General features: G+C 53.7%; 1 protein-coding gene across 1 annotated transcript; it reads right to left on the reverse strand.

Moving 5' to 3' along the window:
* Positions 1-1,145: 1,145 nt before the first annotated feature.
* Positions 1,146-22,370, reverse strand: SCN4B (sodium voltage-gated channel beta subunit 4). Its single transcript, XM_077893712.1, has 5 exons — positions 22,186-22,370; positions 12,833-13,005; positions 11,582-11,810; positions 8,876-9,005; positions 1,146-4,880 (listed from the first exon to the last, which is right to left on the reverse strand). The coding sequence occupies exons 1-5, from the start codon at positions 22,244-22,246 to the stop codon at positions 4,787-4,789; spliced, it is 687 nt and encodes a 228-aa protein (XP_077749838.1). The 5' UTR covers positions 22,247-22,370; the 3' UTR covers positions 1,146-4,786.
* Between the last annotated feature and the right edge of the window lie 3,745 nt (positions 22,371-26,115).

Genomic DNA, 26,115 nt, shown 5'->3' on the forward strand with positions numbered 1-26,115 from the left:
GGAAATCCTCTCCATGCTGTAAGCTCAGCCAACAGTAGGATAACCTTGCTTGTCTATCCTTCTTTGGAATCACCGGCCTCCAATTCCTTTGCTCCTACATCTGAAAACCACCATGTCATCTATTCTTTCCCGTTTCTTAGGTGTTTGAGGTTCAAAGATACATGGTCCCCAAGTCTCTGCCTAGTCTGGAAGCACAGATGACATCATCTCATTTTGTTTTGAAAGGATCACTCAAGAGACCAGACCGAGGTCGGGCATGGGCAGAGGTAGGAAGAGCAGTGAGGAAGGTACTGTGGGAATCCGGGCAAAAGCCCATGGCGGCCTGCTCCAGGATTGCACAGGTGATTGAGTTCAGGGTGCATTTTGAACACAGAGCCGATGAGATTTGCTGTTCAAAGGGTTTCAGGTGTGAGGAAAAAATAGGCAGGCGTAGTAGACTCTACCCTTGCTGGCCAGAACTCATTCATACATATCCTCAATTCCTTACCAGTGTGGCCTTATGCCCGACAGCCAGGAACGATTCTGAAGCCAGGAGTGCTTGGGTAATCCATGTTCAGATCATTTAAGATCAACAATAAGAAATGTGCATGGGTTGGGTCATTCCTGAGATACAAGCCAAAGCTCCTCTCCTCTCCTACCACCAGATAGCTTTTGCCCTGGAACAGCCAGCAGGAGGGACCAGCCAAGCAAAGCCCAGTGTGCTCATATACACCAGACAGTATTTGTCTGTGCTTTTCAAAGTCCCTTGTTTCTTTGAAGCAGATTTCACCTGTCGCCAAATGTTAACCTGGGGCAGGGGGCCCCGGAGGAAGGGGAATGTGAGGACATGTAGTGTGGTACCAGGATCATTACCAAGGTCAGCAGCATAGGCAGGGCCCTGGCAATGACTCCAGTACTAAAGGGCCAGCTTTCCAACTTCTCCAGAGAAGGAATCAGCACTAGTATAACTTGAATTCCCCGGGAATGTGCCACACATTCTTCGACATTTTCCACGTGTGATCTTACCGAGGCAGGTAACATTTTAGACAAGGAGACTGGGGAGACTGGGGCTCAGGGAAGCAAAGGAATTTGTCCCAGTTACAGCTGACAAGTAATAAAACTGGAACCCAACTCCCAGTGAGCCTAAAAATGGAAACCCCAAGCCATTTCTATTAAACATAATTTTTTATTTCATCCAAGGCAAAGCTAAATAAAATTCTACAATGCCAAACATGTTATAAAGGCAAGATAGTTGATCACATCCATTCTGTGCTTGAACACAAGTCATTGCTGGGTGTGTGCATATGTGTGCCTCCCAGAGGCACCCATGGACCAGAGGCCTCCCAGACCTATTGCTGCACTGATTTGATCTATAGTTATATAAAACGATTGACTATGGGTATTGTCATCCAAGCCAGAGGAATAAACCATGCATAAGATAGTCATAAGCTCTGAATATCAGGTGGGAGGTGGGAGGGGCGGGACTCCAACCTGGGACAGAGTAAAGTGAAGCAAGCTGTAGGGTTTCTTGAGAAGTTCCCCTCCTTGCCCCCCCTCCCCCAGCACTCATGGCAGCTGTCCCTAACAGGGAGGGAGTCATGGAGTTATGGAACCTAAGAGCATGGCTGGTCTTCCTCTCAGTCTCCTATCCTTTCTCAGGCTCCTGATGTCCCAACAGGTATAGATCCAGCCAGGGAAGATGGCTCCCCACGTGTGCAGAGTCTCCCCCATCTCAGACACACACACCTCCATACATCTGCTCTTCCATGCACAGCCCCCAGTCCACAGGTGTGTGTCTCCACTCACACACCCTCTCCTGCCACCATCTCAAGGGCATGCTGTCACACCCCTCGCTTCACCTCCAGCTCTGGTCAGCCAGCCAGGTGGGAAAGGTCTGAGCTCCATCGGCCCCTCTCCCAGGCCACCCTCACCTTACAGGTTCATTCTGATGGCTTTTTGCTCAATTCCTACCCAGGGAGAACCCCAAGGCCTGGAATGCTGAGGTCTCGGTTTGAAGTCAAGGATGGGGAGCTAGGAAAGACTGTCTTTGGTCTTAGTGACTTTACTATCAGCACAGCTGATGCCTGCAGGGCTTCCAAGATCAATCCTACAAATGGCTCTCTCTAGCCCCCCAGCCCTGGAAACACCCTCACCAGCCCCTGGAGACCGCCCTCTGAGATCTGCACACACTGAGGCTCTGCTTGGGAAGATGGCTCTGCCCATATACATTCCATTGCAATCCATCCAGTGCTCCTCCATGGGTCTCACCCCAGCACTGGAGCAGAACACTTCTCTGCTGTGAGGATGAAGCTGAGCATTCTTAGTACTTGCTCACTAAATGTCCATGATGCCCCCAGGCATTGGGGCCACCAAAAAATGTCCCCCTACAGTCCCTATTCTATCACCTGAATTGAAAACTCCCAAACAAAAGCCATGGATAAGTACCTTTAAGCATCAGTGCCAAGGTTTCTAATATTACAAAGACTAAAATAATCCCAAGGGGGAGGAGTGGGAAGAGAGAGAGAGCAAGAGTGAGTGAGAGAGACAGAGAAAGTGCATGCGTGCATGTGCATGTATGTCTGTGCGTGTGTATCTCCTAGGGAGGGGACACAGAGGTGAGGACAGGATGGACTTGGAAAAATCCCTCCACTTATAATGCCTGGCCTCCAAGATCCCTTTCCAAGCCAAAACGATTTTTTTTTAGACAAAAACTCGCCGAGCCTCACAACAATCCTGGGAGGTAGGTAAATATGATTACACCCACTTTATGGATGGGGAAAGCTGAGCCCAGAGAAGATGCATGACCCACCTATCAGTCAGCAAGAGACAGACCCAGGAGTGGAGAGGGTGACACTCCTCCCCCACCGCCCCCCTCCTCTGAAGAGAGTAAGAGGAGCCCAGGCGACTCAGCTTGTTCAAATGTTGGAACTGGGAAGGGGGAAGAAAACCGTTCTCCTGAAGGTAGCCACAAGAAGTTTTCCAAATGCCTGGTAGTTCTGGTCTGTCTGCTCTCAAGCCAGGATAATCTGAACCTGAACCTAGGGTTCTTGGGGGGACAAGGATGGGAGCCCCGGAGGCAGATCAGAGTGGGACCCTGCAAACCCATCAGATGCAGTGAGGGCCGTGGGCCCCAGCCAGGCGCCCTGCAGGAGCTGCTGCTCCTCGCCTCCCCTGCCTCCGCCCTAGGGGAAGCCTGCAGCTGCCTTTTGACAGGGAGGATCCTGAGGCAGCCCCCATAACCTCTACTGCCCCTTTCCCTCTCAGGCCTAGAGGACACAGTGTCAGAGAGGGCTGCCCTCCCTGTCGGGGACCCCGACAGCTCCAAGATCCCATCACGTCCAGGGGGCCTCTGCTGGCACCACCCCAGCTCCAAGGTCCCTGGCATGGCCTTGGGCATTGGCAGGTTGGGGACCCCTCGCATAGTGCCACACCAGAGCTGGCTGTCCCATTCAGGCTGGAGAAGGGACAGAGGGGGTGAGCCGGGACACAAGGAGCTAAGGCACAGTCCAGCCCCCCACACAGGGGTGTGCAAACCAGTTCTCAGAAAAGCAAAGGAAGACTGTGAGCACTCTCTTCCTGCTCCTCCCCAACCCCAGGGAGGGAGAGGCGGCGGCACAGCTGAACAGGAAGCAGCCAGAAAACCCAAGGGCCCCCTCTTCCAAAGCAAGAGGATCCCTGAGGTGAAAGCAAGCCCTTGACCCCGGGTTAGAGGTGAACAACCCTGAGCCAGGGGAGAGGGTGTGATGGCTGGGCACGGGCACAGGAGGAGTGAACCCACAGGAGGGGAGGGTCTGAGGGTACAACATCTCAAGCAAGATGATGCCACCTGCTGCATCGGGGAAAGAGGAGCAGGAGTGGGGGAGCCAAGCCTGGGAGTTCCCAGGGGCGGCAATGGTCCCGCCATGCCGAGGAGAAGGGGCAGCCAGCACTGGTCGGGCTGGGGTGGGCACCCCAGTAGCCAAGAGGCCCTGGACACCGGCTCGCCAACCTCTGCAGTCCTGGTTCCCCAAGGAGAAATGCTAGGAAAGGCATAGGTAGCGCCCCAGTTCTCCATGAAGGCTGGAGGGCCCCCCTCACATGCCCCTCACGAACTCAGAGATCAGAGGAACAAGCCAGGGGAGACCCCTGGCAGCAGGTCTTGGGACCCCCCCAAGACCAAGGTGGCCAGCCCTAGTGGGGAGTGTTCACAGACTCCAAGCAGCAGTGGGGGGCGGAGGGGACAGCGGACCACCCCGTGGTGGGGAGGAAAGGAAGCGCCTCCCTAGAGGGACCTGGGGATCACGCATCCATCAGAGCCTCTCACTAGAGGCCCCCCTTCAGCAGGCTGCCACCCCCAGATCCTGCACCCAGTCCCCTAGGCCACTTCCACCACCAAAAGGGTTAGATCTCCACACTATTCACTGGGGTCCAGCTACTGGGGCAGGCCTTGCTGATCCCCACAAGCCTCTCTTAACGAGAAATCTGGAGGAAAACCAAGGTATTGCTCATACAGGGTGGGGAGACTGAAGAAGACCCCATGTATCCCAGGTGTCGGCGGGGTGGGAGGGGGCACCCCGCCTTCCTCACCAGCCAGCTCTCCTTTCCTGAGCTTTCCACAGGCCCCCTCCTCTGGCCAGCCCTCATCCGTGGGGAGCCCTGGCTGGGAGGAGGCAGGCAGGCTGGGCTGGACCCCAATGTCTCCCCAGAAAGACTACGGTTGGAGCCAAGCAGCAGGTGTCTCAGGCACGTGGGTTCACGGACATGGCTCAAGCATCCGTTCATCATCGGCAAGTGAGGCCCGGGCGGCTGCTTGGCCCCCAGCGGGGCCTCACACTTTGGTTGGTGGTTTCTCTTCCGCCTTAGAGCCAGGCAAGCCATTCTCTGTGTTATCATTCCCTGAGGAACTCACGAGGCACTCCTTCCTGGAGAGGGAGAGAGGAGGAGAGAGGCCAGAGTCAGGGGCCAGCTGTGGAGTGGAGCCGTGGGCCCCGTGACCAGCCTCGCACCCTCCCCCTCGCCTTCTGTAGGGCAAAGGTGGCAAGGCAAGGGGTCAAGTCACCCAACCTCTCTAGGCCTCAGTTTTCTCATCTATAAAATGGACATGACGATGACACCTTCCTTGTGGGGGTGCCATGAAGCATCAGTAAGCACCTAGAACAGTGCCTGGCAGGCAGACAGGACCCACTAAGGCCCACCATCACCTAGTCGTGCCAGTGTGGCAGGAGGCAAGGGTACCAGGCACTGTTCCCAGGGGTCAGTGCTCACAGGAAGCCAAACCAAACTAATTCCCAGGCTGTGCCATCCCAGGGGGAAGGGTGCAGGCCAGCAGGCAACATGGCAAGGGCACAGAGCTCCTCCCCCAGACCCCCGGCAGGCCCTTCCTCCCTGAGCTGGCTGTGACCAGAGGTAGAAGAATGCTCGTGGAAGGGGCAGAGGTCCCGGCATCAAGGATGGCAGGTGTGGGCAGAGGGTGGTGGGACGGGGGAGAAGGCCACAGGAAGGAGAGATGGTCACATGGGAAGACATCCCCTGGAAGGCTCACCCCCCTGACTGCCCGGACCTGGACATGCTCCAAAGTTAGCACGTCCCACCCCAACGGCACCCAGGCTGTGCAGAGCTCTCCAGAGCACACCTGACTCCTACCTCACCCCGAGCTTTCTGCTCATGAAAATCTCCAGCCCTTTCCATGGCTGCCGTGGCTAAACTAGCTTAGCCTCACCTTGGGCTTGTGTTGCTGGCTTTGAGGACTTCAGGAAGGGCTTACTACTTTGACCTCATCAATTTTGTCTTGCAAAATTTAGTCCATATTTCCAGCCTATGGAGCTCCTTCTTCCTCAATCCCAATTTTGTTCTCCAACATAGTCACTAGGTTCCTGGAAATTTGGCATCATTCCTGGTACAATTCAAATCTTAATAACAATGAATAAGCAGAGCCCTGAAGACCTCTATTCAGATGGATCAATCTGTCAATCATCTAGCTAGCTACTTATCTCTACACCTAAGGTATAGTCAGCCCAGACAATTCCTGTCCACCTTACTGTACTCCTAAGCACTCCATATTTCCTTACTGAGAATCTGTGGGTACCAAGCACTGTGTCAGACTAGAAGGGTGCCTGCTTTCAGAAAAGTTGCAGTCTTCCAGAGAATGTGGCATTATTACATAAGTAACCGTAAAACAACGTGATAAAGATAGGATGAAGGGTTTACCAAGGAGGGATCCACCTAGGAAGTCCCCTTCCAGGGATCAGGGAGGGCTCTTCAGACATGTCACAGAAGTAGAGACCCACAAAGATGAGCAGGAAAGGAGGGAGGAGACATTTCAGACAAAGGGAACTGCCCCCATGAGTGGAAGTCCAGAACGGATCCTGAGATGCTGTCCAACACCTCCCCTCTTCTTGAGAAACCACCCCATCCCTGCTCTTCATGCAGGCTTTTCTCATGCTCAGAGGGCCCCTCTCAGGCTTCCCTGTGGACTGTCTTCCACCTCCAGCCTCCCCCTGCCCAGTCCCACCAAAGCCAGACCCTTTCTTCCAATGCCCTCTGACCACGGCAGGCCCTGAAAGCCCTCACCAGCTCCGCTGCAGCCAGGAGGAAAACCAATCTCAACCTGGCCTCCTGGGTCCCCAGGGGTCTCCCTGCAACACCCTCTGCAGGGTTGTTCTCTCCTTCCCCCCTAACACACTCCACCCTCTCAACCAACAAAACACCTTGTCCTCCAGACACATGCCTCTTACCAGACTCTCTGCCTCTGCTCTCAGCAATTCTGGAACACCCCTCTCCTCACCCTCCCCAAGGCTTAAATTATATCCATTTTGCGAGGCCTACCACAATCACCCTTCAGCCAAAAATCCTTCCCTAGAATTCCACCCTCTTCTGAACCCCTGGAGCATTCTAAAGCACCTACCTTCTCTACCTTGTCTTACATTTATTTGCATATACGTCCTGTCTTCTTTACTTAAGGGCAGAATGTCATTCCTTCCAGAATTTCCTACAGTACCTGGCACAGTGCCTTGTACACACTACTTCAAAAATAGCCATCAGATGAAAGAATGAATGAATGAACTCTGGATATACTCCCTGAAACAGCAGGGTATGGTGAAAGTGGTTAAAGCTCGGAAGCCAGGCAAGTCAGGGTGCAAATCTCAGGTCTATGACTTTCTGGCTGTGTGGCCTGGGCAAGTCATGTAACCACTCTGAGCCCCGCCTTGCTCAACTGTAAAATAAAAATTATGGCTATTATATAAATAGCTGCCAGAGTACCTAACACATGGTAGGCATTCGATGAATGACAAGAAGTGTTATTATCCACAGCCATCTCCTGATCCACCAGCGCCCTAGCAAGAAAAGGTGTGGTCGACCTTGTTCTCGATGAACCCATGGTGGCTCCCAGTGATCCCTGTTTTCTTTTCTAGGTGCTTTTAAACCACACGTTGAATAATCTGCTCTCCAATTTTGCTAACCATTAGTAGCAAAACTGGTTATTAGGAAGAGAATTTGATCTAACTCCATGCTCCTGGCCCCTCTCAAAATCTCCAAAACCCTGGCCATGATGCAGGGAGGCCATCCAAGAATTCTTCATCTCAGCCAGCGCTGGAGGAGAAACCCAGGGCCTCCTGCTCCCCACCCCCAGTGCCATCCCCTTAACATCCCCTCTGCCTGCAGCCTCCCCCCCCACCCCCACCAGCAGGATTTCTGCCCTTTCCAGCCTAACTTCGTCTACTCAAGAAAGCAGAATGATGCGAATAGAACCAGAGCAGCTCCCCCTTCCCCCTTGCATCTCCTTGCTACTATCACCCTCTCTGTTCCTCGCTTCTACCACCTTCTCTGCTCCAACTCCCCGAAGTTGTCCTCTTATCTTTCTTGCTGATAACACAGCTTCAAAATGCTTTTTTACATTCACTCCTGCTGCTCCGGAGCCTGCCACAGCTCTGGCAAGTCTGGATCTGGGGCTCGTACCCTCTCCATCTCCCTGTCTTCCCTCTCCTTCCCCTTAGAGGTGTGAGTGTCTATCTTTTTTTAAGATTTTGTTTATTTATTCATGAAATACACAGAGAGAGAGGCAGAGACATAGGCAGAGGGAGAAGCAAGCTCCATGCAGGGAGCCTGACGTGGGACTCGAACCTGGGTCTCCAGAATCAGGCCCTGGGCTGAAGGCAGGCGCTAAACCACTGAGCCACCCGGGCTGCCCTGTGAGTGTCTATCTTAAACCTGAGCTCGCCCTGGGGCTTCTGGGGAGGCCATATAAGCCTTTTTAGATTTTTTTTTCAGTCTCCCACATGTGAACTTAAAGAATTTCGCAGGGACGCCAGGGTGGCTCAGTGGTTGAGCATCTGCCTCTGGCTCAGGGTATAATCCCGGAGTCCCAGGATTGAGTCCCACAGGGAGCCTGCTTCTTCCCTCTGCCTGTGTCTCTGCCTCTCTCTCCGTGTATCTCTCATGAATAAATAAATAAAATCTTAAAAAAAAAAAAAAGAATTTCGCAGTGAGACTCCCATCTGCCTAGAAGGGTTTTCCCATTTTAGAGTTTCTGTGCATGGAATCTCGTATTTTCTCTGATTAAAAAAACAAGGCAACCTAAATCCTTTGGTAGGATTTAGGTTGGAAAGGTACAAATGGAAAGAGAGAAGCTAATGGGATGGACAGGAAGGCAGCAGGATGAGGAAGAGCAAGTTCATGTACTCAGGGAACTCCGTGTGCTCAATAAATATGTATTAAGAGGGAGAGGAAGAGGGGCCGGGAGACAGGAAAGAATGGCAGGAGTGGGAAGAGAGGATGGGATGAGGGGACAGATGGAAAGATGAAGGCGGATGGGGGCAGATGACAGTGGAATGGAACAATGCTGGGAACACCCACAGCACAAGACGGGAGTGGATAGTGCGCCGGGGGAGGACCGGAGGGTGCAATGGAGTCAACTCACTTCTTCTCCTGAGTCTTCTTGATGATGAAGGCGATGAACTTCTTGACCAGCAGGATGAAGATGAGGAGCCCGATGACCCCACCCACGACGCCCAGGATGATGAGGGTCACCGTGTTGTCCACTTCTTCCACTATATGGCCAGAGCAGGGGGAGAAGAGGCTGGGCGAGGGGAGGAGTCACCTGGAGCCCAGCACGATGGCAGCCCGATGGGTACAGCCCTCCAACCCTGGCATCTGGGACATGCCCACCCGCACCCAGCCCCCAACCCTCCGGAGGCCTTCCGGCAGGAAGCAGAAGCTGGAAGATGGCGTCCATCAGGTGAAGGCACAACACAAAGAGGTTCCTCCTCCACCCCCTCCACCCACATCCCCTCCCACAGACACACACAGTTCTGGAATAATCCAGACCCAGGGCCCAGAGCCGTTTTGACTTGACCCCCAAACTGCCACATGAGAATTTCATTGCCTCTTTCTGGGCCCCCTTTGTACATGTGGGAAAAATCAAGAATCTCCCTATAACAACTTCTATGTGGCAGGAAGACTTTGGGGTCAGGTTATCTGGATTGTAACTATCGGATCTCAGTAGTCACTAATGAACTAGTAACCTTCTACCTCAGTTTCCCGCTCTGAAAACTAAACTCCTGACTTCCAGAACCTGCTCCACTCACCATCTCCCCACCTCTGCTGAGAAAATTCCATCCTTCCAGTTGTTCTGACCAAAATCCTTAGAGTCATCCTTGACCCCTCCCTTCTCCAAACCCCACAGCCAATTCACCTAAGAATCCTAATGGCCCTAAATTAAAAATTCCAGAATCTGACTGCTCAGTACCTCACTGGCCCAAGATATCCTGGCCTGGAGTCCTCCTAACTGGACTCCTTACTCCATTGTCTATTCTTCACGCTACAGAGAGTTTATTCTGGGTTAACTCTTCTGCTCAGAGCTCTTCAGTGGCTCCCATTTCACTTACAAGGTCCCACACAGTATGGCTTAACCTGACTCATTTCTTGCCATTTGCCCTGTTCCAGACGCTCTGACCTCTTTGATGTTCAAGTATCTGCCTCGGGGCCTTTGCACTTGCCGTTCCCACTGCCTGGACTATCTTCACAAAGATATCCTCGTAGTTTCTTCAAATGTGCTTATTCTATATCACCTTTCTGGTGAGGCCTTCCCTAGTGACACTGCTAGCACCCCCTCTTTCCTTCCCCATTTTGCTTTTTCTCTACAACACTAGCTATGTTCTTTTATACAACATCATTTCCTTTTTTTAAGATTTTTTTTTATTTGAGAGAGAGACAGTAAGAGAGCACAAGCAAGGGGAGGGAGAGAGAAAAGCCCCCAACATGGGGCTCAGTCTCAGGACCCCGGGATCATGACCTGAACTAAAGGCACACACAAAACCAAGTGAGCCACCCATTTCCTTCTTTTTTTTTTTTTTTTATTTCCTTCTTTATTTTACTACATATCTCCCCTGACTGGAAGGAAATCTCCGTAAGGGCAGGAATTTGTCTACTTTGTTCATGCTATATCCTCGGTGCCTAGAACAATGTCTGTCACATAAGTAGGTGCTCAATAAATATTTGTTGGCTAGATGAGTAAAGTAATCTGGAAAAATGGAGAAAAGATCCCCTCAACGGGATGTGTGAGGGACAAAGGTGCAAAGGCAAGGGACAGCACCTACCTCAGTGCCCAGCACCCTGAAATGCTCCTTAAACATTGTTGCCCCTTCCCTCCTCTTCACTCTTACAAAGACTGAGCACAAAGTGGGACAACATCCCAACATAGAGGAAGGTGCCATACACAGCCTAGACTCAGAAGGTTCCAGGTTCAGAGCAAGCTGCCTAGATGGCCTCTGGCTCTACCCTGGGCACAGCCAACAGATGAACTCACAGGCATCTCTCTCTCCAGGCACACCTACCCCCCCACCCCGCCCATCATCCAGGAGAGAAGGGAGCCCCCAGGCACACAAGAAATGTGATACAAGCAGGATCCTAGAGCAGTCTCTACCTCTGTGCCTCCCTAGCCTTCCAGGCTCCCTGCCCAGGAAGCCCAGCGTTACATCTCCAGCCCCTTCTCTAACCACATCTAGTGTCTGGGGTCGTGTGACCACCTGGCTCCTCCCCACAGGCTTCTTCACTGCCCCATTGTTCCAACTGTGTCAGACTGTGATCCCCAACTGGGGTTTAAGCTCCAGAGTGGGGTGACCATTCTTATCAATCTCAGTTGCCTGTGCCTCTACGTGCTCTTCCCCTACGTCAGTCCTCTGTCTACCAGTCTCCTGTCCTACCCACACTCTCAGTTCCTCAAGCAAGAACACCGGGGATCATCCATAGCACTTTTGGTGTGATACCTGGCATTCGATCAACAGCTGCCAGGGGAATATGCAAGAATGGTAATAATCAGCACACGCAGAGGACTTTCCCACCACAAGCCACTCCTACATCGCATCCCTACTTCTCACGGGCACCGTAGGGTGATATCGATTTTACAGATGAGGAAAACCAGGTTCAGAGGGGCTAAGTGTGTATCATATGCTGTTCAGTGACAGAGAAAGTATTGGAGCTAAGTTATTTGAGCTTCCAGATGTGACTCCATTAACTTCTGAAAGCATAAAGCAAAAAGGAAACACCAGTGTGGTCCATTTTGCCATCCGACTGAAATGAAGTGCTTCCCACTCTGCTGCCCTGGCCCCAGCCCCCCACTGCTTACATTTATCAACAACTTGGAGGAAGATGGTGGCCTGGTGTCGAAAATTATTCTCTTTGGGGTTCTGCACGTGACAGGTGTATTTGCCCGTGTCGCTGAATTCCAGGTTCCTCAGCAGAATGGAAATATTGTTCATCTTTTCTTTAGTGGAACCCTCCAGAGTGATGCGATCATCATCTTTGAACTTCACCTTGGGGTCAGACTTCTCGTTCTTCACCGTCCCGTCTATGAGCTGTGGCGGGGGGGGGGGGGGGATGGGGAAGAGGTGGCCAGGAAAGAAGCAGGGTCAAGAGTCAGAGAGCATCACTCGAGCCCACTCCTTGGATGCCTCCCTGTCCAGGTCCAGAAAGAGCCTATAGAGGTGCTCCCCGGACTTGGTTTCCTTCCAATATCGATAGCTCCGCTTGTCTAACCTGAATTTCACTTGCTTCAAGCAAAACCCATTTTCTGTCATTAAGATCTCCCTGGAATGAAGCACAGCTTTTATTGCTTTCTTCATAAAAGCCTTTTAGGTAATGGCTCTGGCAAATACCACTCTCATTTCCCTCTGTCACCACCGCCACTGCCACCACCTCAGCCTTTGCTGACAACTTGTCCCCGTCCCCCTGATTCTGGCCCTCCATCAAGACCTGGATCAATCCTAAGGCAATGTCCATCAACAGCCTCTGAACCCAGTGTTTAATTACAACCAGAGTTGGTCTCTTGTGGCTTCCTTGTGTACACTTCGGGTCCCCTACGAGACTGCACAGCGAGTACTCACCAAACACCTGTCGCCTGATCCATCCCCACCCCCAGCCCACAGCCCTGCCGATGCTCCTGCAGGAGAGCTTTCTCTTCCCTAGCTTCCTCTCCCTTCTTTCTAGGTCCAGTTCCCTAGCTGTTCTCCCAGTTGGATGTTTCTCATTTCTTCTCTCCAAGCCTTCCACAGGTCTTTGTCTCTTCTGTTTTTTTTTTTATTATTAAATTATTTTTACACAAGCAATCCAAGTTTCAGGCACTTCTTCAGACCAGACAAAGGACTCTAGCCAAGAATTCCAACAAACCCCAAATTCTGGCAGCACCATCTAAGCATCCCTCCCACTTCCATCCTTCTGGACAAGCTCTGGAAAGAATGCTAGGAGAAAGGATGACAAAAGGTGGATTCTGGGGACCATCACAGGGAGGTCAGTCCAGAAGGGACCAGAGCAGGGAATAGGGAGGCACCGGTGAGGGGACAGGGAAGGGAGGAGGGTCTGTCCTTCCCCCAGTACTTACTGTCCTGAATGTATCACTGGTGTTGTAGGACCACCAGAAGTGGAGGTCCTGGAAGCCAAAGCAGCTGGAGAAGGTGCAGGGCAGCAGGATCTCCGTGCCATTGACAGCGTAGATCGTGGTGGCCTTCCCCACGGACACCTCCAGGGACAGGGATGCGGGGAGCAGGAAGAGACCTGTGTGACAGTCACCACCTCCCTTAATAAACCCCTGCGGGGATCTCCAGCCTGAGCTCTGGAAGAGGACGCTGGGAGGGAGGAGAGGTTTGGCCAGGCAAGGAGGTCGCTGTCACCCTCTGTATCAACTTCGGGAGGACGGTTCTCTTTACGTCAATTAACACTGTCTGAGCCACTCCCACCCCCACCCCACCCCCTTCGCACCCCCACTGGGCGCTTGGCCTAGACCAGCGAGCCGCCCGCCCGTGTGGCACTCCGAATGACCAGCAGAGGTCACCCCAACCCAGGAAAACGAGGCCCTCACGGGCGGCCGCGCCCCCCACCCTGCGGACACAGTGCCCGCAGGTGCCATCCCCGCAGGTGCCATCCCCCCATCACCCCAAGTGCCCGACCCGCTCCGCCTATTTGCCGAGGGAATTTCCCCTGGGACGGGGCGCCGCCCCCCAATTAAGTGTCCGGATCTGGGGGCTGGAGGGGTGGGGTCCAGGGGGGTCCAGGGCGGGGTGGAGGCTGGAGCCCGTCCCTTGTGGCGAAGAAGAGAAAATGGGCAAGTGGAGCCCGCGATTCTGCGCAGAGGCCTCTCGACCCCCCGAGCCCCGGATGCTCCCACGGGGCCCACGGCCCCACGGGTGGAGAGGCCTGGGTTGGGGGGGAGCCGGCCCAGGCCAGGACGACAAGCGGCAGCACCCGGGGGCCGGCGGCGGGAAAGGGGTCGCAGGACACAAAGTGAGAGGGAGGGTGGGAGACACGCGTGGGGCAGATTCCACGCCACAGGGACGCGCGAGAGCGGGGCGGCTTGGAGAGCGCGCTGGACCGCTGACCCCTCCAGACCTGCAGCCCGTGGGACCCTCCTCCTGGGAATGTCCTTCCAGCACCGGCCCCCTCCCCAGCTCTTCCTGTCCCCACACCCACTCCCCAGGACACCAATACTACCCCTGCCGCTTAGGCGAGTGGAAACCATCAGAGTCCACTCCTGGCCTCTAGGAGCAGCCTCCGGAGTCCTTGAAAGAGGCCCTGGCCCTCCTCCTCTCCTACAGAGTCCTGGAGGAGATCCCACTGTAACTCAAGGTCCTTGGAGGAGGGGCATCAGAATAAGGTGCCTAGGCGATGTCCTTGCTCCCAGGTGAAAGGGGGATCTGGAGTCTCCCTGAGTGAGGTCTCCGAGAGAGTCCTACTCAGGTTCTCAGTGATCCCTCTTCTGGCCCAGAGCCTTGCTATGGGCTGCAAATGGGCAATCCCATTCATTCCCACACACACACACACCTGTAAGATGGGTATTAGCAATCCTACATTTTACACATGGGAAGGTGAGGCTCAGAAGAGCAAAGTGCGGGGCAGCCCAGGTGGCTCAGCGGTTTAGCATCACCTTCAGCCCAGGGTGTGATCCTGGAGACCCAGGATAGAGTCCCATGTCAGGCACCCTGCATGGAGCCTGCTTCTCCCTCTGCCTGTGTCTCTGCCTCTCTCTGTGTCTCTCATGAATAAATAAAATCTTAAAAAAAAAAAAAAAAAGAAGAAGAAGAAGAAGAGCAAAGTGCCTTCCCCAAAGTTGATCATCTTCTAGGGGAACTTGAAATCTGAACCCAGGTCTGACTAGAGAGCTAATGGGCAGTTGAGAGCAGCCATGTGACTGTATTAATTCCTGTCCCAAAGTTTCCCAGTTCTCCTCTTACACTGTTGGTGGGACTGTGAACTGGTGCAGCCACTCTGGAAAACTGTGTGGAGGTTCCTCAAACAGTTAAAAATAGACCTGCCCTACGACCCAGCAATTGCACTGTTGGGGATTTACCCCAAAGATACAAATGCAATGAAACGCCGGGACACCTGCACCCCGATGTTTCTAGCAGCAATGGCCACGATAGCCAAACTGTGGAAGGAGCCTCGGTGTCCAACGAAAGATGAATGGATAAAGAAGATGTGGTTTATGTATACAATGGAATATTACTCAGCTATTAGAAATGACAAATACCCACCATTTGCTTCAACGTGGATGGAACTGGAGGGTATTATGCTGAGTGAAGTAAGTCAGTCGGAGAAGGACAAACATTATATGTTCTCATTCATTTGGGGAATATAAATAATAGTGAAAGAGAAAATAAGGGAAGGGAGAAGAAATGTGTGGGAAATATCAGAAAGGGAGACAGAACGTAAAGACTGCTAACTCTGGGAAACGAACTAGGGGTGGTAGAAGGGGAGGAGGGCGGGGGGTGGGAGTGAATGGGTGACGGGCACTGGGTGTTATTCTGTATGTTAGTAAATTGAACACCAATAAAAAAATAAATAAATAAATAAATAAATAAATAAAATAAAATAAAATAAAATACAACAGGTACCATTGAAATACAAAAAAAAAAAAAGTTTCCCAGTTCTTCCCAAACTGCATCACCTCTCAGCGACTTGCACCTCCAGCCCAGTGTTTCCAGAATGCCAGAGCTAAAGGCTCCAAGCTGACCAACTATTCTTTACTGTGCATTTTAGAGACAGGACAAGAAGGCCCCATGTGGAAAGAAACTTGGTTGTGCTGACTGGGTGTCCTGGTTGGGCCCCAGGAAACCCCCTCTCAGCCCAGGTCCGCTCTCAGACCTACAGGCAGTTCTCAGAACTGGTGTTGTTCCCAAAACAGCCAGGATCAGTCTTCATTTTAAAGGTCAATTATCTTGCTCTTTCTCCCATCCTCACTATCAAGGAAGGACCTCTTTTGTCTACCTAAATTCCTTATGGCACCTAACCATTCCTCTTGCTTTGCTCACCTGAGACAACGATGCCTGGTGGCATCTAAGTGATGTGTTGTTTTTTTTTTTTAAGACCTTATTTATTTAGTCATGAGAGACACAGAGAGAGAGGCAGAAACATAGGCAGAGGGAGAAGCAGGCTCCATGCAAGGAGCCCGATGCGGTACTCGATCCCAGGACCCCCGGATCATGCCCGGAGCTGAAGGCAGATGTTTAACCACTAAGCCACCCAGTTGTCCCACCTAAGTGATACTTTTTTAAATGACAGAAAGGTCTCCGAGGAGAGGTGGCAGCCCTGCTTCTTGCCCTCAAGGCTCCACTCAGCTTCTTCACATTGCCCTTTCTTCTGAAGGCAAAGTGGAGTGCTCTCACCCCAAAGGTCAGAAGGAACATCCAGTGGTCCGGTAACCCATCATCACCCCTGCCACTGTGGATAATAGCTGATATTTATTGAGCAAGTAGTATGTGCCGGGCCCATTTGATCCTCACACCCACCCTGTGAGTGACATACTATTGAAGAGCCCTATTATAGATGAGACAACTAAGCACAGAGAGGCTAAGTGACTTGCCTAGGGTCAACAAGAACTATTTCTAGCGTTCCAAAGCCCCAAAGCAAAAGAATCCTTTCTTTCATCCTAAGAGGGCAGGACTTGCCCACCAACATTCCAGTCAGTGCTGAAAAGTTAGCACTGATCCTTTGATTGGCGCTTATATGCCAGGAATTGTTCTAGAGCAGTGGCTTTCCAACTTGAGAAAACATCAGAACATCCTAGAGGACAACAGACAGCTTGGCCCTACCTCTGGAGTTTCTGATTCAGAAGGTCTACAGCCTGAGAACTTGCATTTCTGAACGTTCCCAGGGAATGCTGTGGTCACGGACTGCACTTCAAGAACCGTCGTGCTAGAGGATTTATACATATTAACGGCAACATTTTTTTAAGATTTATTTATTCACTTATGATAGACATAGAGAGAGAGAGGAGAGAGAGAGAGAGGAAGAGAGAGGCAGAGACACAGGAGGAGAGAGAAGCAGGCTCCATGCCAGGAGCCTGACGTGGGACTCAATCCCGGGTCTCCAGGATCACACCCTGGGCCAAAGGCAGGCGCTAAACCACTGAGCCACCCAGGGATCCCCTTCACGCCAACTTTTATTAGAACACCAAAAGGTAGCTATAATTTTCCTCATTTTACAGATGATGAAACTGAAGCTCAGAGAGGTTAAGCAACTTGCCCAGGGCCACAGAGTAAATGGGGAATCTGGAACTAGCACTTTCTATAAGAGAGGAGAGGCATTTTATACACATTGTCTCATGTAATCCTCAAACTAATTCTGGGAGGTGGTTATTATTTTTATCCTTGATACACAAAATGAGGAAACAGGCACACAGAAATTAACTTGCTCAGGGCCACACACTCAGTGAGGGAAAAAGCAGTACTCACACTGTCAAGGCTAGCTCTGCTTAGCGCTCCTGGCTTTCTTTTTACCTCTGCTCCTGCCCTGCAGCACACCTCCCCCAGAGGTCTAGGGACAGGAGCCAGACAGGCCACCCCAACTCTGCTTCTGATCCCCATTGTTCCTCCAAATCAAGGAACAGAGTACAGAACTATGACAGGAAATCCCTCAGGAGAAGCTTCCTGATAACCACAGGCCTCCCTTGGGACCCAAGCTCCAAGAAGAACCATAGCTCCAGCCCGCAGCTCTCATTGGCTCCCTTGTCCAGGAACCTGGGTCCTCAGGAAGATGGGGGGAACTCAAGTCAGGGGTCAAATCACCTCCACGACCCCAGCCAGGGTCTCTGGGTGCTCTTAGAGACCCAGAGAACAGGGTCTCTAAGAGCACCAAAAATACACATCACAAGTAAAATCTAACTGCTTTAAACAGGTAGAAGCAAAAATGAGCAAAAGAACAATCCAGAACAGAGGACAGACTATTTCTTTAAGGTCTAGCTCATGACAGTGCACATTTCTGCCTGATTAGTGTGTGCCTGCGTGGATGACTTAACTAATACTCTCAGGACTCCCACAGTGAAACACTGCCATTCTCACCATAGCCTGGAGGGAACAAAGGAAAGGCACAGCGGCTTCCACGGAAAAGTCCAGAGCCCTGCCCAAGTTAAGGCAACACTGAAGGTGGGCAAGGCTGGCCTCTGCACCGCACATCCTCCCAGCCATCTGGAAGCCCTGCCCACTGTGTCTGAGAGGCTGGTACATAGGAAAGCCCTGGGGGGCCTGTCTCCCATGCTCCCTCACCTGTGATGCTGTGCTGGGAGGGTGGGAGGGAGCAAAGGCAGGTGTCGATCCACTAGAGGCCCCCAGAAGGGTGCTTCAGTAGGGTGGCCAGGCCAGGAGCAGGAGCAGACTGGTTGGCAAGTGCAAGGCAGGCCCCGCTCTGCTGGCTGACCTTGAGAAAGTCAGGGATGCCATGTCCCACGTGCACACCCCCAAGCCAGGATAGCGGTCTTTCCTCCCTCCTGAACTTCCGTGTAAAGCCGAAACACGAGCTTACAAAACACAAGCAGGGCTTCCCATGAGTCCATCCCTCTGACCTAGGCACCCTGCAAGTAGAAGAGGATGGTGTTTGAAAGGAGGGAGGGGGACAGGTCTGGCCTTCATCACAGGTCTGGAAGGAACCAGGGCACCCCTAGCTTAATGACCAGTGTCAGCCAAGAATGTCCACAGGCCATCCACACATTTTCTACTCACACCCTGTAGCACCTCAGAGAGGTAATTCTTGCCATGTGGCCATTTCCCTGGAGTAAAGAAGCTGCTTAGAATTTCTTCTGCTCACAACTTTAGCGCATGCACATGTGTGTTTAGGATTAGAGGCCTCTTTCTGGCACCATGGGATCGATGAACAAGTCCTCATGATCCTGTGGAATTCCACCCTGAGCCCCAAAGCTTTGCCTTCGCTCACTGAAAAGCCCTAACCCACTAGCTAGCGATTCTCTGAAGCCTTCGGCCCCTCCCATCCTCATTTGGGTGCTGCTGGGATTGGGGGGAGTCTGAGGATTGACTCAGGGCTCCCAAGTTTTACCAAAGTGAAAAAAAAAAGTACTCAGCGCGTGCAAATCTTATTATTAAATACTCACACCAGCAGGAATCTTCTGGCCACCATCAGATGTTCCAAGGTAAATGCCAAGGCAGGAAATGGTCTGCCACTTTTTTCCACATCCAAGGATCAGTCACACACACACACACACACACACACACACACACACACACACACAGGGGAGGGCCGCTGAAAGAGGGGCAAGGTGGCAGGGACTCTAAGTTTAGCTCCAAGGGCTTGCCTGCAAGGCAGACGGAAACAGGCTGACTGTAAGGGGAAGCTGATACTCTCTGGCCCTGGGGGAGTCAGACAGGCTCAAAGTGAGAGCTAAGAGGCAGAAAGTGGGCCGAGGCAGGACAAGACCCCTCCTGGGGTGCAGGCCCCTGGGGCTTCAGGAGGCAGGGTTGGGCCAGCCAAGGCACCTGGGCCCAGAGACAGGAAAGATTTCAGCTCCCTCTCCCTAGGCAACCTGCCTACTTCCTGCCCACCCCCAGGAGCTTTGTTGAGACACAAGCATGCCCCTGAGAGATGACTGGATGCTCAACAAAACCAGCTTTGCCAACAAGTCCAATCAGTGTGCCTGGCCCTTCTCTTGCATGCCACAGGATGGGTGCACTGGCACGGCCAGCCCATGACTTATGTGAGGATCCCCACACTCTCGGCAAGAGGGCAAAGTGGGAGAATCTGTGCCCTGATCCACCTTTCACATGGATCTCAGCAGGGGGCGGCCAGTCAGAAGGGCTTTGGGGTACCCTACAGGCCAGCATCTCCAGAAAAAGACCAATCACCAGGTCCAGATTCAAACCTGGAGCATCCTCCTACTTCTCCCCTTCCCTGCCCACCCGCTTCTGCATGAACTCTTTACCTCCCCCTTTCCTTTCTTTTTCTTCCAGCAGGGGGTCTCAGAGCCCTCTCCTTAATTGCATTCTCATTAAACAAACCCTTAATAAATACATACGGAGAGAGAGGGTTGCACAACATAGCACCCTCACAAGTGATAATTAAACACAGATCACAGCAATTAAGCAAATCAAGGAACAAGGAAGGGGTGGGCAGGACAGATAGATTACCAGTTACAGGCTCAGGAAAGGACTGACACCCACAGAAACCTCAACTGCAACAATGAACTTTTCTCCACCTAAGAGAGGGATGTCTTGCGAGGTTATGGGGAATCTGTAGGATGGGTGTGAGACTGATATGACGCCAGGAGGCTGGAAGGTAGGGAACTCCCAGGAGGCCACTGCTCCATCCCCAGTCTCTGTAGTTGTCTGGGGGCCCCCAAGCCTGGATCCCTGCATGCCTCACCCCTTCCCTCGGCTCAGCTGCACAATCCTGCTGACCAAACTTTAGGGAGGTAAGCTGGTCTGACAAAGCCCAAGAGACCTGGATTCCATCCCACTTGACCATCAATTGGTCATGTGGGACGAGTCACCTTCCCTCTCTGGACCCTGGCTTCCTCATCCTAGGGGAGCTCTGTGATACGGTTCCCAAACTTCCTGCCAGCTCTGATGCTGCCAGGGAGCTTCTCCAGTTGGCCTCCGCATCACCCCTCCTGGACTGAGAGCAAGTTTAGCATCTGTGTCCCAAGCTCAAAGCCATGTCCTCTGTGAGGGCTCAGCAGCGGCTGCCTGGGCAAGGTCCAAAGGGGGACCCTGTTGGTATTCCCTTGGTAAACCAGGGGGGCGGGGAGTGGTATAGGCAGGACCAGTTCTGGGCCTGGAAGTCTCCTACCTAGGAATCACTCTGCTTTCTCCTGGGCTCCCAAAGGGTAGCTCAGGGAGTCATCCAAACCCGTTCCACTGGGCTTCTGCTCCTACCTAGTCTACTCAGCTGAACAGTCCCAGGAGGAGCTGGGGGCTTCCACCCGGAGAAAAGCACCATGACTCTGCCCACATTCCTCCCCCAGTGTATAATGTGGTTTCCCCAGAGGACTGGTTCTATGATTATTCTAATGGCTGGCCTCCCACCACCCAGCTGGGCAGTAGGCGGAAGGGAAACCAGAGGTGTTGATAAGTGGGCTGGATTAATGGCTGTATGAGTTTGAATTCCCCACTGACCCCTTACCCCAGCCACAGTCACAATGGGAACCTGAGCTGATCAGATGGGATGGGGGGTGCTGGTGCCCAGCGGCACTATGCCTACCCCACAAAGAGGCGCCTCAGGCCTCATTAGGGTCGCTGTGAAACCAGCACACATCTGTGCCAAAGGGACAAGAGAAAGCACCAGTGTCCTCTCTCTAGCTGTAGGGATGTCATTAAATCAGTGGCTCCTGAGTGAAAGAAATACTCAGTCCCCCGTCCACTACCATGTGCTTAGTGTGGCAGGTCAGCATACAGTTTATTTGCATTTGCAGAAACAGCAGCGACTGCCCTTAAAAGCCCGGTCTCCCTGTTTTCAGCACAAATGCCTATATCATGTGCCTAGCCCGATGAGGGGAGCTGCCAAAAGCCAAATCTGATAAATATAAACAGGAAGAGGTACAGGTGCCAGAGACAGAATCAGCTTACATTGAAATCCAGCTCTGATTTATGAGGAGATGATATTCTGGACTCCTATCATTCTCTCATCTCTTGGAGTTTGCCACTCAAAATGATCATGTACATATTAATAGATATTAATACCCTGTTCCTTCTGTGTCCTCTGGATATGTCTCCCCAGTCTTCATATTCATCTCAAAAATGAAGAGCTGAGAGCAGGTTAAACAGATCCTCCCTGTGGAATCTCTTTATAAGAAGAGAGACAAGATCCTCCCTAAAAGGGGGCTTGAAGGATCCTCCAAGTCCCTCCAAGCCTCCAACCCTCTCCAGTCCTTGGTGTGGCGCCCCAGGGAAGACAGTGGGCACTGGAGAAGAGAGGGCAGAGGAGACAAATAGAAAAAGCTCCAGGAGGAAGGGGAGACCCCCCCCCTCCGCCCCGGGCACCCTCCTCCACCCCTTCCAGTTGGTGCATGCCCGCCCCCAACGCCTGGGCAACAAGCATCCAAGTTGCAAACAGCTCCGGGCAGGGGTAGGAAGCGCCATCCCAACAATCACACGTGCGCCCCCCTGGCACCCCCTACACCCAGGGCACAGACCCCCTCCCCGCCGCGTGCCTAAACCTCGGAACTCGGGAGACCCGGGCGCAGCCCCCACCACGCGGCTCCAGCAGCCGGGAGCCCAAGGCACCACAGACAGCAAAGAACTAATGACGGGGCTGGCCGCGGTTGGGCAGGGGACGCGCACGGTCCCCGGGGAGCACGGCCTTAGCGGTGCGGCCAGCAAGAAACTCGTGGCATCGGTGCTCCTTCCGCGCCGCACTCCAGAGCCCACCGGGTCCAAGGCACTTCTCTGCCAAGTGTCCCCTCCCCGGGGGCAAGGAGGGTGGAGAAAGGGGGAAAGGATGAAGCCGGGGCTGCCTTACCCAAAAGCCCAGAGCCCAGCCATCTCGCCCGGGCTGCGCCTCGGTCCCCGGCCCCGGGCATCGTTCTGTGGTCTCCGGAGCGCCCGGGGGCGCGGGGATGGGACGCGGCGCAGCCGCTCGCAGCGCGGTCTGCAGTGGGCCGCGGGGCCGCCGGAGCTCTGCGCCGCCGCTCGGGGCTCGGGAAAGTTAGCGGGGAGCGCGCCAGGGCGGGGGGGGGGGCGCCCGGGGCGGGGGGAGGAGGAGCCGGCTGCCGGGGCGGCTGCTGAGGGCACCGGGAGGAGGAGGAGCAGGAGGAGGGGACGGCGACTAGCGGAGGACCGCTGAGCGGGCGCGGAGGAGAGCGGCGCTGCGCCTCTGCCCTGGAAGCGCTCCAGCCGCAGGAGGGGCGGTGGCCGCCGCGGAGCCCGGGGCGCCCCCGCCCGCTGCGCACCCTGCCCGGGAGCCCCGGGAGCCCGCCGGGCACCCCACTCCCTCGCCAGCTCGAGCCGGGCGGCTGCGGCTGGGCACTGCGGGGCCGCCCGCATCATCCCAGGCGCTGAGCTGCCAGTTGGGAGGATAGGGGTTTTTGGGGGGTGGGGGGGATGACTAGGGGGGAGTAGATGTGGAGCCCTTCGGGTGTTAGGACGCTGTGTTGTTCTGCTTTGGGGCACATGAGTCAGGTAGCGGCTCCGTCTCCCCGGGCCGCGGAGGGACCGCTCGAAGAACGCCCGCAGCTGGCCCCGCCGCAGCCGGTGAGCGGGTGCAGGTGCAGCTTGCCCACCAGGACCCCGGCGCCCGCAGCCTGCAGCCCGCCGCCTCCGCCCCCGCGGCTCAGGGCTCGGAGAACAGCGCTTCCAGTTGCAACATGCCCCCGCCCACCGCCCACCAACCTCCCCCATTTCTCCGTGGACTCGTTGGAAATCGTGATGCTCCCAGCTAGGGAGTCAGGCAAGACACTCCCTATCTGCCGCACCCCTACTTCTCATTATTCCCACCTAGGCTGCCCCCACCCCCCAGACTCTGCTTTCACCCTCCTCCAAGAGATTCCCTGGGCCTCCCTTTGGGGGCGGGGGTGAAGGAGCCCAGAGCAGGCCATCCTGCTTGCTGTTGCAGCCAGGTCGGAGGGTGGAGGTGAGACTGCTAACCAGCAAATCTTTCCCAACTGGGAGGGGAAAGTGAGAAGTGCTTTTCCCTGGCGGTGGTAGCCAACCACCCAGACCCCCCTCCCTCCCCTGCAGATCCTGTCTACATTCCTGGTCCTTCACTCCTTGTAGGTCTGGAGGCTGGTTCTAACAGGGAAACCTGCTCCCACACATCGTTCAACCCCTGCTACAGCCCCACCAGTGCCTCTCCAACACCCCCACCTTCCTAACCTGTCCCCCCCCCCTTGTGCTACCCAGAGATTAAGGACCCCTTGAGGTTGGCTGGAAAAAGCTGAATGTCTGTTTTTCCAGAAGAGAGACCCCACTGCCTTTCCCCAGTGTAGCTGTGACAGTGCTACTGTCACCCTGGAGTTAGGCACTGGGGAGTCGAATCCCAGCTCCAGCATGTATTGCTGTACGACCTTGAGCAAGTTATGCAATCTTCTGCAGAAGCCTCATCTGTACTCCGGTGAAAGGAATGATATTTACCTCCTGAGATTGTTAAGAACAATGCCACACTTAGACTCAACAACAGGGAGGGGGCCTCAGGGGCCCTGGGCTCCTGAGCTTTCCAGAGCCTCAGTCTGGCCCTCCTCTGGCCATAGTCTCCTCCCTGGCAAAGGGGTCCCATGGGCCAGAAAGGAAGGGTGGTCCATGCACCTCCACTTCTAGACGATGCTCTGGGGATCCAGAACCCTGGAATTCCCTGCAAGGAAGACTCTTCCCCAGGCTCCACCTCCCAGGACCCCACCTGAGCCAGACGTGCAACCGCAGGCCCAGATAGTGGGCAAGGGGCAGCTGTTCACAGGGGCTGCTGAGGGGCTAAAAGTTGACATGCAGGCTGAACGTTCTCAGACATGCATGAGTGTGGACCAGAGAAAGCTTTCTGGTCCTGGTCTTCAAATTAAGTCCAGGGAAAAGTAATCAAGTCAAAGGATAACATAAACTTTAACACTTGTTATCTTGATTTATAACTTATATTTAAGCATATATGTAATTTCCATGTGTACACTTGCTCCAGGCCTTATGAACATCGGAAGAGGACCTGGCTGTGAAGAACCGAATGATACATGATTGAGTGTAAAAGTGCTTAGCAGAGTGCTGGACAAGGTAATAAGCACACAGTCCATTTTAGTTCTTGGTATTTTCCAAGAGGTCTGTGGTCCAAAAACACTCAGTCTCTTCCCATCTGCAGGCTCACCCTCTCCTTCCCCCCCAGGAGGTCCTGGACACTAGATCAACAGAGCCAGGCATCCATGCCCGCCCACTTTATTTTTACAGCAGGGGTCATGTTTCTCAGAAGAGGAGGCTGAGGTGAGAGAGGAGGTGAGCCAAGGGGAAGGAAAATGACCCTTGCCTAGAGAAGGGGGAGGGAAGGGGACAGAGCTCTGGATATCTTTAGATCTTGGCGATAGGAAAAGGGGCCAGTGTCCCCAGTGTCCTCCACTTTCCCCACTGCCTCACTGCTCACCTTGCTGAGAGTCAGAAGGATCCTTAGGAGACACAGGCATTTCACAGATGAAGAAATGGGTCCAGAGAGGTAGAATGTGTAGCCCAAGGTCACAGAGAAATTGTGTCTTAAAGCCAGGATTAGAACCTCCCCCACTATGTGATTCCCTCCCTCCACCCTCAGCTTTTCTCTAAAGAACATCAGGAGGGTTCCACACCCTGGGCAGAAAAAGTGCTTGAGAAATGCATTAGTGGCTAGAAGATTTCTACATTTATAGAGCACTTTCCTCAAAATTTTTCAAAATCCTGGACCATTGATCCAGCTTGGAGGATCTTCCTGAGGGTGCTCAGGGAGAGGGTGACAGAAGGTCAGGCTCATTCTCTCCTTCCTTTGAGAACCATCTCTTTGAGGAATCCTCCCTATTTGGCCCCCTCCGCCCAACTCAAGAGCCCCCAGTCTCTGGATGGGGGTGCAAAGCAATGTCACAGCACCTCGGCTCTTTGGTTCTCTTCCCACTTTTGGCTGGAAGTCCCTTGAGGGTGGGGATGTTAGCTTGGACACAGCTTCCAGTGCACCTGAGAGGCTTGATCCTCTGGTGATGGGTAATGCACACTCAGGTCTTGGGAGAGCCAGTTTTCAGGGATGCAGTGAGGGAGCAGGCCCCATGCCAAGGAGCTACCAGGGAGCTGTCATTTGGGGGAGGGGAGGTGGCGGCGGAAGGATGAGGAGACTGGGCCCAGATTTAAAGAGAAGGAGGTTGTCTCCTGGGAAAGGGAGTCATGTAGATTCTTTGAAACAGTCAATCTAATAGTCCTCTCCGAGAGCAGATGACCTGTCAGTTCCTGTCCTCCAGGGAGCTGGATTGGAGCTGGAGGGAGAGCTGTAGAGGGTCAGTGTGTGGCTAGGGAGAAAGGGAGCCCCCAGCAGTTCAGGGGAGGAGCTCCACGTCCCAGTAATTGGGAAATGCTCTCCCATGGGAAGGCATTCATGCAGGGGTGGCTGTGGGGTAGGGGAGGGGTCCCACCTTCTACCAGGGCAGGTAGATAGAAGGTTCCCCGTCTCCTGCCAGTTCTCAGAAAGGCTGTCAAGACCCTGACAGGGGAGGGAGGGAAAGGGAATGCTCCTAAGAGGTCTTTTTTTAAGAGGAGTTTCTGCTAAGTAACAGGAGCCTGGCAGGGAGCCTCCCGCCCTTGGCTCCCCCAGGCCCTTGCTGCCCCTCTCCTCTCCACCCCCACAATCCCCTGCGCAAGGCTCCTGTCTCTGTCCCTGTCTGAGCCTTGCAGGTAACGGAGCTCACTGGCAGTGGCGCAGACTCTGCTCTGGGAGGCAGAGAACATGGGGCTCTGTGGGGAGTCCCTA

This window comes from Canis aureus, chromosome 3 (genome assembly GCF_053574225.1).
Source record: "Canis aureus isolate CA01 chromosome 3, VMU_Caureus_v.1.0, whole genome shotgun sequence".
NCBI classification, from domain to species: Eukaryota; Metazoa; Chordata; class Mammalia; order Carnivora; family Canidae; genus Canis; species Canis aureus.

Coding starts and splice junctions, on each gene's coding strand:
- SCN4B (XM_077893712.1), bottom strand. CDS start 22,246: ATGCCCGGGGCCGGGGACCGAGGCGCAGCCCGGGCGAGATGGCTGGGC. Junction 11,811..12,832: donor CCAGTGATACATTCAGGACA/GTAAGTACTGGG, acceptor CCCCCGCCACAG/CTCATAGACGGGACGGTGAA. Junction 4,881..8,875: donor AAGAAGACTCAGGAGAAGAA/GTGAGTTGACTC, acceptor CTCCCTCTCCAG/GAAGGAGTGCCTCGTGAGTT.